The sequence below is a fragment of the Elephantulus edwardii genome, unplaced genomic scaffold (assembly GCF_000299155.1).
Source record: "Elephantulus edwardii isolate Elephantulus edwardi_28Jun2011 unplaced genomic scaffold, EleEdw1.0 scaffold00321, whole genome shotgun sequence".
In the NCBI taxonomy this organism is placed as follows: Eukaryota; Metazoa; Chordata; class Mammalia; order Macroscelidea; family Macroscelididae; genus Elephantulus; species Elephantulus edwardii.
In genome coordinates, this window is record NW_006400071.1 from 2,036,862 (window position 1) to 2,047,005 (window position 10,144).

General features: G+C 39.2%; 1 protein-coding gene across 1 annotated transcript; it reads left to right on the forward strand.

Annotated features, from left to right (window-relative positions):
* The first annotated feature begins 666 nt into the window (after positions 1-666).
* On the forward strand, positions 667-1,014 carry LOC102859406 (60S acidic ribosomal protein P2-like). The gene has a single exon (XM_006901348.1). It carries the CDS (start codon positions 667-669, stop codon positions 1,012-1,014), a length of 348 nt encoding a protein of 115 aa, XP_006901410.1.
* The last annotated feature ends 9,130 nt before the right edge of the window (positions 1,015-10,144 follow it).

The window sequence follows — 10,144 nt, forward strand, 5'->3', positions numbered from 1 at the left end:
CAACTCAAGATTCTGTCTTTCATTTTCATCTTTTGATTGTGGTTTGTTTGTTTGTTGTTTTTTGGTTGTTTTTGGTTTGTTTTTTTTTTTTCCTGTAGAATATTTGCTAAAACTGTTCAGCAATGGTTGCCAGGTACAATCCAGTTCTTGGAAGATCAAGACAGAAGTTGATCTTCTTGATGTTTCCTGGATCATTCAAGATTTTTCCTATTCCATCTTGCATCAGTGCAACTCAAGGCTTGAATTTGATTTCCAGTTCTATTAGCTTGAGAAACGCTGAGCAGGCTCTTCCATTTTGTTCTCCAATTTCAGCTCTCTGCACATTCTGCTATAATACTTAGCTTTGACTTCTTGAGCTGCCCTTTGAAATCGTGTTAAGCTCTTTCACTTTGGGATGTTTGCTTTTTGTTTTGCTTCTTGATACTCTGGTACAATTTTCAGAGTCTCTTCTGACATCTATTTTGTTTTGTCTTTCTCTTCTGTCTTTGTAATGACCTTTGGCTCTCTTTTGTGGATGATATCCTTCCTTGATGTCATCCCACATTTTATCTAGTCTTCGATCACTGGTGTTCAATGCTTCAACCTATTCTTAAAAGGATTTTGAGCTTTCCATCCCTGTCGCCGCGGAGGTCGCACGTGCGAGGTCTGCCCGCCGCCACCGCCAAGATGCGTTACGTCGCCTCCTATCTTCTGGCCGCCCTTGGGGGCAATTCCTCCCCCAGCGCCAAGGACATCAAGAAGATCCTGGACAGCGTGGGCATCGAGGCCGACGACGACCGGCTCAACAAGGTCATCAGTGAGCTAAGTGGGAAGAACATTGAAGACGTCATTGCCCAGGGTATTGGTAAACTTGCCAGCATGCCTGCTGGTGGTGCTGTGGCCGTCTCCGCAGCCCCTGGCGCTGCAGCTCCTGCTGCCAGCTCTGCCCCAGCTGCAGCAGAGGAGAAGAAAGAAGAGAAGAAGGAGGAGTCTGAGGAGTCAGACGATGACATGGGCTTTAGCTTGTTCGACTGAGTCCCCTCCTTGCAAATAAAGCCTTTTCCTGTAAAAAAAAAAAAGGATTTTGAAATTCAGGTGGGATAAATTAAAGATCTTACAGTGTTTTCCATGAAGTTATTTTTTATTTCCTTCTGCCTCAATTGGTATTTGCTCATGAATAATTGAGGGTGTGTTCCACAGTCAAAACCTGGCCTGGATTTGAATGTTAATATTGAGCTGCTCTAGTTATTCCTTCCAAAGGTATAGTCAATCTGATTCCTGTGCAGTCCATCTGGTGAGGACCATGTGTAAAGTCACCTTTTGTGTGCTCTTTGAAAAGTTATTTGTGATTAATCATTGAATGTACAAGTTTTGATAGTTCTTTACCTGACCTCTATGCATCCGAGACCTCGACAATGAATAAGGATGACAGAAAAAGAACTGATGCCTTTGAGCTGCAATACTGGAGAAGAGCATAGAACATCCCATGGACAGCCAAGAGAATGAATGCATATGTCTTGGAGAGAGTGCAGCTGGATGGCCCTTTGTAGGCAAGAATGATGAAGCTTCACTTCACATACTTTGGACATATTACTAGGAGATGCTACTCCTTAGAGAAGGACATGATATTGGTAAGGATGAAGGATTGGTGAAGGAGAAGAAGATACTCAATCAGGTGGATTGACATGGTGACTGCTACAATGGTTTCTTGTGTGTCAGGAAGTGTGAGGATGGTGCAGGACAGGCCTAGGTTTAGATCTTTTGTTTCTAGGGTCGCTAAGAGTCATACTCTACTCAATGGCACCTAACAACAACATACCTGGCCTCATTTATTTTTTTTTTTAAATTGTGATTTTAAATAAAGCTTGCAGAAAGATTGGCGTTTTGTTTCTGTTACCAAGTCCATCCTTTCTGAATATAATTCCTTCTTCATTATTTACCACATTTGCATCCCAGTCACAAATTATCATTAACACATCTTGATTGTTTGGTCAATTTTGAACTGCAAGGTTTGGTAAAAATCTTCAATTTCCTCCTCTTTGGCTTTAGCTGTTGGTGCATGGAGATTTTCCTAACATGTCTTCCTTGTATGTGTATGGATAATATAAATGTCACTTACAACATTGCACTTTAAGCTAGAACTTAAAAATGTTTTTTAAACTATGAATTCACCATTATAGCGTTTTTCTTTTCTGGTATGTTGTTGTTGTTATGTGCCATCGAGTCGCCTGCGACTCATAGCGACCCTATGTACAACAGCCCTAAACTCTGCTCTGTCCTGTGCAGATCGCACTGTCTCTGACACTCCCATCCCAATTATCCAGGTCACTGAATCAATCTACCTCATAGAGGGCCTTCCTCTCCTGCACTGTCCCTCCACCCTCCCAAGCATGATGTCCCTCTCTAAGGACCGGTCTCTCCTCACAACATGTCCAAAGTATGTTAGACGGAGCCTCAGAATCCTTGCCTCCAAGGAGCTACCCGGTTTAACCCTTTCCAGGACAAATCTGTTTGTTTTCCTAGCAGTCTATGGTATTCTCAATACTCTTCTCCAGCACCACAGCTCAAAGGCATCAATTCTCTGGTATAATATAACATAATTGTCTGATTCAGTGTAGTCAATGCCAGCCCATCTCATCAACCTAAAATGTTGATGTTCATGCATTCCTTTTCATTTTTCACAGCTTCTAGTTTTCCTACATTAATATTTTTATAAATTCCATACTGCAGTTATTAAAAGAGGTTTGCAACTGTTTCTCCTCATTTTGATTGACTTTCAATCTGGGATCTATTTTTTTTTCTGATAGAAAGAGACTTACTTATGTTTTATTGAGAATGCAAAGGCATTTGAGCAGATGTATTGCTGTATAAGATGAAGGACTGTAGTCTTCAATATGACTTGAAGCTCAACATCAAGGAGACAGATTCTCACCACTGGAAAATTTGACAGCACTATGCTATATGGAGAAGAGATTGAGATTGTCAATAATTTTAGCTTGCTCAGTTCCATAATCAACATTGTTGGCACCAGAAGTCAGGAAGTCAAAAGATTAATTGCACTGGGGAATTCTGCTGTTAGTAACCTCTCCAGAGTTCTGAAAAGCAATGATGCCAGTCTAGAGACTAAGATGCACCTGACCCAGGCTATGGTGTTTGCAATTATTTGTTATGTATCAGAGAGCTGGATGGACAATGACTAAGGATGACAGAAGAGTCAATGCCTTTGAGTTGTGGTGCTGGAGAAGAGTATTAAACATACTATGGATTGTGAGGAAAACAAATAGGTCTGACTTAGAGAGAGTGTAATCAAGTTTCTCCTTGAAGGCTAGGTCTGTCTCACATATTTTGAGTACGTGTCCAGGAGGGACCAATCTATAGAGGAGGACATTACGCTTGGAAGAGTAGAAGGATAATGCAAGAGAAGAAAATCCCTGGATGAGATGGATTGACAAGATAACTGGAGCAATAGGTGTATTTGTGTCAGAGTCAGTGAGACTGGCTCAAGATAGGGCAGGGTTCACAGCTGGTGTACATAGGGTCACTATGAGTCACAGGTGACTCAATGACATATAACAACAATATCATAGTGAATAATAAGCAACATTGAGAAGAAGGAGAATGCCAGAACACTAAGCTGTACTCATGTGGAAACTATATATAGACCAAGAATGATATTTCTTTTTAATACTCTCTATGTTCTTCTCTTGTTCATAGGGCTCTTAGTGATCTATTTCAGAAGTCAAAATATTTTATATTAGAAGGTCACGAGTAAGTTCAGAAGAATAAAACAGAAAATAGATGATGGGGAACATGAAGTGGTTACAAACAGATATGAAGAGATGATGCTGATGCTCCCTTGCCCAGATGAGAATGAAGGCTAAATGCACCTCATGTTCAGAGAGTACTATACCTTAGTTCCCCACATCAGGCCAGAGTCCAAGATGGCACTTATCATCTCTGAACTAAGAATAAAATACCCCTGTTTTCCCACTTATATTTTGGCCAGGGCTCTCCTAAAAGATAGGCAATTATGGACTCAAGTCGGGCCATTTGTGACCTGGGTACTATTTCTTGCAAGTGTAACCAGTATTTCACGCTATAGAAGAGGCACACTTATTTACTATCAAGTTTGACCAATTTTCATTTCTTCAGCTCTTTATAAAGAAAAAACTAGAAAATAGTCTCCATTTCTGTGCCATCCTTTTGAGTTTAAACAGTGGTATAATAATATTATTGTTGTTGTTTTCAGATGCCATCAAGTCAACTGTGACTCATAACAATCCTATAAACAATGCAACTGAATCTTATCCTATTGTTGTCATCCTCATTATCTATGTCCTGTTCAGACTCATGGTGGCAGTCACTGTTCCTTTCTTTTTCTATCCTTCTGCCTTTCCCACCAAGATGTGTTTCTCTAAGGAAAGTAATTTCCAGAAAATGTGCTCAAAGTAAGAGAGATGATGTTTCCCAATTTTTGCTTCTAAGGAGCACTCTGGTTGCACTTCCTCCAAGACGGATATGTTTGTTCCTTTGGGGATCCGTAGCATCCATCTCAACCCTGCTTCAGAGTCTAGGTTTCAAATCTGGCCTCTTTATACAGTGTCAGGAACCCACAGAGTCAAACAAGACAGGATCTGAGACTTCTCTATAATCTCCTTAATCAAGTAACACCTTTCTCCCAGAAGTGTGTCGGCTACCTTAACATCATCTTTTGGAAAAGAATATTTTCAGATTCGGCCCTCAGGCCAAATAAACACCACTACCTTATCAGATCTAGAGGAGATCTATCTGAACCTTGGAAATATCAATCACACTGTGTTAGCTGTTAGGTTAGTGGACTCAAAGAAGAAATCAGAAAGAACGAGAGAAAGCTTAATGCAGCTTTATTAAAGGGGAGGAAAGGGAGCTCCTGGGTGAGTGCCTCATCCTGGAGAGGCAGAATGGGAAGTCACATTGTGAACTAACTGGGGAGGATTTTTATAAACAGAGTCTTTAGGGATGGACATTCCACTCTGATTTATGAGCCACTTGCTCACCCAGCCATACAAGCAAGGCTGTTTGCTCTTCTTATCAGCAGCATGAAAGGCCATCAGCATTTGAGTTCTGAATTCTTCATTCTTCTCTTTGGCCCCCTTTGCCCAGACTAACATTAGCAATGTAAACAGACACTAAATCACCAAACTTAGCAGAAGCTCTGTGACAAGAATCTTCCCTCAGTACTGCCTCAAGCAGAAATCTTTCCTGAAGTTAGTACATGGGATTTGGACTTGCATGTCCTAAACAAGAGACAGACAACAGCATGAAAGACCAGTAGCAGTGTGTGGTACAAGCCATCACAGATGTGATCATAGTAAGAGGTGGCTGGGAAAGGGAAGGTTTGACCATGTAACTGAGTGTGTAAGGAATGGAGATGTAGCAGGGAAAGGGTAGAAACAAGACACACATACTTGAGTGGAGGAGACAGTGAATGTATGGGTTATTTCTATAAGGGAAGTATCTATCGTCTGCTAGGTAAAAATGCTTGTCTGTCAGATATTGTTCTAAAACTAAGCATCCAAATTAAGACAGACTAGAGAGACTTAGAGTATATTAACAGATATGGCAACTGAAGTTGAGCCCTCAAAATTGGAAATACAAAGGAGGAGAAACAGTAGTAAGAAGAAATTATTGATTGGTATATGGAATTTGAAAAGCAAGGAAGTGGGAAAACTAGACATTATAAAGAAAGAAATGGAACACACAAATATTGACATATTGGGTATTTGCTAAATGAGATGTATTGATATGGGGCATTTTGAATTTGATGATCATATGATCTACTATGCTGAAGATAAAAAGGTGAGGAAAAAAACATGGGTTGCTTTTATAGTTAATAAGACCATTTCTAGATCCATCTTGAAATACAAGATTGTGAGTTACAGGATAACATCCATATGCATGCAAGGAAGTTCTGTTAATACCAATATCATTCAATTTATGTGCCAACAACCAGATCCAAAGAGGAGGAAATAGATGATTCTATTAACTGTTGCAGTCAGTATTCAACTGAACATGTAACCAAGATGCATTAATAATAATGGGTGACTGGAATGCAAAAGATGGGAACCAAGAATAAAGATCAGTAGTCGGAAAATATGGACTTGGTGACAGAAATGAAGCTGGAAATAGAATGATAGAATTCTGTACAATAAATTATTTATTCATAGCAAATACCTTTTATTAGAAACATAAATGCAGGCTATATACATGAATTTCATAGGAATCAGATCAACTGTATCTGTGGAATTGGAGAAATTTAGTATCATTAGTGAAAACTAGGTCAGGTGCTGATTGTGGAACAGACCCTCAACTACTCATATGCAAGTTCAAATTAAAGCTAAAAAAGGTTAAATCATATCCACAGATAAAGAAAATAAATAAAAATAAAATAAAAATTTGAACTTGAGTCTATCCTCCATGAATTTAAAAACCAGCTCAGGAATAGGTTTGAGGCCTTGAAAACTAATGCATGAAGACCAGAGGAGCTGTGGGAAGATATCAAGAATAGCATTCATAAAGAATGCAAAAAGTCATTACTAAGAAGAAAGAAGAAAAGACCAAAATGGATGTCAGAAGAGACTCTGTATATTACACTAGAGTGCCGAGAAATCAAAGTAAAGGGAGGAAATCAAGATGTTAGAGAGGTAACTTGAAAATTTCAAAAGGCAGCATGGGAAGACAAGGCAAAATATAATGAAATCTGCAAGGATCTAGAGTCAGAAAATCAAAAGGGCTGAACTCACACAGGATTTCTTAAGCTGAAGGAACTGAAGAACAAATACAAACTGTGAGTTGCAGTGCATAAGGATGTTATGGTCAGAATATTGAATGATTCACGAAGCATTAAAAGAAGATGGAAGGACTGTCCTGAGTCATTGTACCAAAAAGAAGTGTCTGACCCAGAAGAATTTCAAGAAACAACATATGATCAAGAGGCAATGGTGATAAAGGGGGAAGTTCAAGCTGGTCTGAAGGCCTTGGCAAAAAATAAAGATCCTAGAATTGATGGAATACCAATTGGCATATTTCATCAAAGAAAGGAAAAGAATTATTTTCATGACAAGATTACAGAAAAAGAAATGGTTAGTAAAGTGGACTGTGGACTGGGGGCTGGCTGGGAATTGTATAACAATGAAAGAATGTTATAAAACAAAATGCTCCTAGACAATTCTAATGATCACTGACTGACATAAGTGTGCTCTAAGTCTCCTCCTGTTTTCAAAAGTGCAACTTTGAAATTGACTTTGCCTCAGCAACCTACTGTGTTTTGGAGTAGAACTGTGTTCCATGAAGTTTTTATTGGTAGATTTTCAGGAAGCAATTTGTCACCCCATTCTTCTTATATGACAATGGGTGGACTTGAACTGCCCACCTTTCTGTTAACAGTCAATTAAATTAACCATTTGTGATTCTGTTTTATTTTGGTTTTTTTTTTGTTTGTTTGTTGTTGTTTTAAAAAAGGCTGTCCTTGATGTGCTCACCAAGTTGTGCCAAGAAATCTAGAGGACAATACTTGGCCAACTGACCGGAAGAGATCCATATGGTATTTCTGTTCCAACAGACAGAGTGTGGAAATTATCAAACAATATCACTAATATCACACACTAGCAAAATCCTGCTGAAGATTATCCGGAAAATACTTGAACAGTACATTGACAGAGAACTACCAGTAATTTTAAATTTGGTTTAGAAGAGGTTGTGGCACTAGAGACATTATTGCCAGTGTCAGATGGATCTTGGCAGAAAGCAGAGAGTACCAGAAGAATGTCTGTCTGTGTTTCGTTGACTATGCAAAGGCATTTGACTCTGTGGATCACAACAAGTTGTGGCTAACCTTGAGGATAATGAGAATCACAGAACACTAGATTGTGCTTATGCAAAACCTACATTTTGACCAAGAAGCAGTCCTCACAACACAGCAAGGAACCACTGCATGGTTCAAAATCAGGAAAGGAGTGCATCAGGGATACAACCTGTCTCCATACCTTTTCTATCTGAATGCAGAATATATCGTTGAGGAAGCAGGGCTTTAGGAGGAGAAATGTGGCATCATGATTGGAGGAAGACTCATCAATAACCTGTGATATGAAGATGACACATCCTAGTTTGCTGAAACTAAAGAAGTGTTTGCTACAGAAGGTCAAGGACTGTAGTTTTCAATATGGATTGAAGCTCAACATCAAGAAGACAAAGATTCTCACCACTTGGCCAATTGGCAGCACTATCCTAGAGGGAGAAGAGATTGACGTTGTTAGGAATTACAGCTTGCTCGGCTCCACAATCAATACTCTTTACACCAACAGTCAGGAAATCAAAAGAAATTCTATTGGGAAAATCTGCTATCATGGACCTCTCCAGAGTGCTGAAAAGCAATGATGTCAGTCTAGAGACAAAGGCATAACTAATCCAGGCCATGGTCTTCTCAACTACTTGTTATGCTTCAGAGAGCTGGACAATGACTAAAGGTGACAGAACAAGAATTGATGCCTTCAAGTTGTGGTGCTGGAGAAGAGTCATGAAGAAGAAAACAAATAGGTATGCCTTGGAGAGGGTAAAACCAAGTCATTTTTGGGAGGCTAGGATTCTGAAGCTGTCTCACACACTTTGGGCACATGGCAAGGAAAGACTGGTCCTTGGAGAAGGGCATCATGCTTGGAAGTGTAGACGATCATCACAATGAGAGGAAACATCCTGGATGAGATGGATTGATACATTAACTGGGCCAATAGGGGTTGGTGTGTCAGAATTAGTGAGACTGGCTCAGGACATGGAAAGGTTCAAAGCTGCTCTACATAGGGTTGCTATAGGTCCCAGGCAACTCAATAGCACATAACAATATACTATATTGGTTGCTTTTTATTTAAGCCTCTTGTTTAGAGTCAAGAAGACCTTGGGGGTAGCATTTGTATTTCAAAGTCGAGTGTTATTATATTTTGGAGCAACATTCTTTTATGTGGTACAGCACTCTTCTGTCAATTTGCTGTACTGAGGTAATCTAGGGTTTCTGTGATGCTGAATCTTGTGCCTCTGATATGTCAAATGCCATAAGTTACCCATCATGGATAGTGTTTGATGGAGCTTGCAGTTTTAGACAGAATTGGAAGTAGGAGTGGCATCCACTTCCTAAAAATGCCTCTGGAAACTCTATGAACTTTGAGAAATGATGATAGTTATAGATAGGCTTTAGATCTTTTATTTACAGGGTCACTATGAGTCATGCTCGACTCTATAGTAATCAACAACAATGGCATAATCAAAATTTTCACCAACATGATAATTAAAAGAAACTGATTCTTCTATGACATCGTTATTCCTTCCACAATTTTCACATGCATGGGATGCAATTGAAAATACTATACTTTTTATCAGGTATGTCTTAGTCTTTAAACTGACATCCTTGCCCTTTAGAACTTTGGAGAAGTCTTTGACAGCAGACTTCATCAATGCAACCTATCTTTTGATTTCTTGACTGTTGCCATCATGAATATCCAATAAAATGAAATAATTGAAAACTTCATTTTTTTTTTCTATTTGATGTTGCCTATTAGTCCAGTGGTAAGGGTTTTTGTTTTCTTTATGTTGAGATGCAACACATATTGAAGGGTGTAGTCTTTCGTCTTCTGCAGCAAGTACTTCAAGTATTAGTCACTTTCTGCAGGCCAAGTTGTGTTATTTGCATAGTACAATTTGTTGATGAACCATTCTTCAATCTTGATGCCAAAGTCTTCTTTCTATAATTTAAATTCTCAAATTATTTATTTAGCACACACATTGTGGCAGTCATTTTAACTGAATTTGGTCAAGCATTCTTCTAAGTGGTATAGCACTGGTCAGTCCATTTGCTGTACCAAGGTAACTCATGGTTGCTGTGATGTTGAACACTGTGACACTCATGTGTCAAATATGATAACGATTACCCATGGTGGAAAGTATTTGATGGACCTCCCTGATTAGAACAGGCTTGAAAACAGGAGTGGTATCCACTTCTGAAATAACTTGCCTCCAGAAACCCTATGAACCTGGAGAAATAATGAAAGTCATACAAGTGTTCAGGTCTTTCCTTCACAGGGTTGCTATGGTTTACCTACAACTCGACGGTAATTAAAATCAACAAACGAATGGGTAG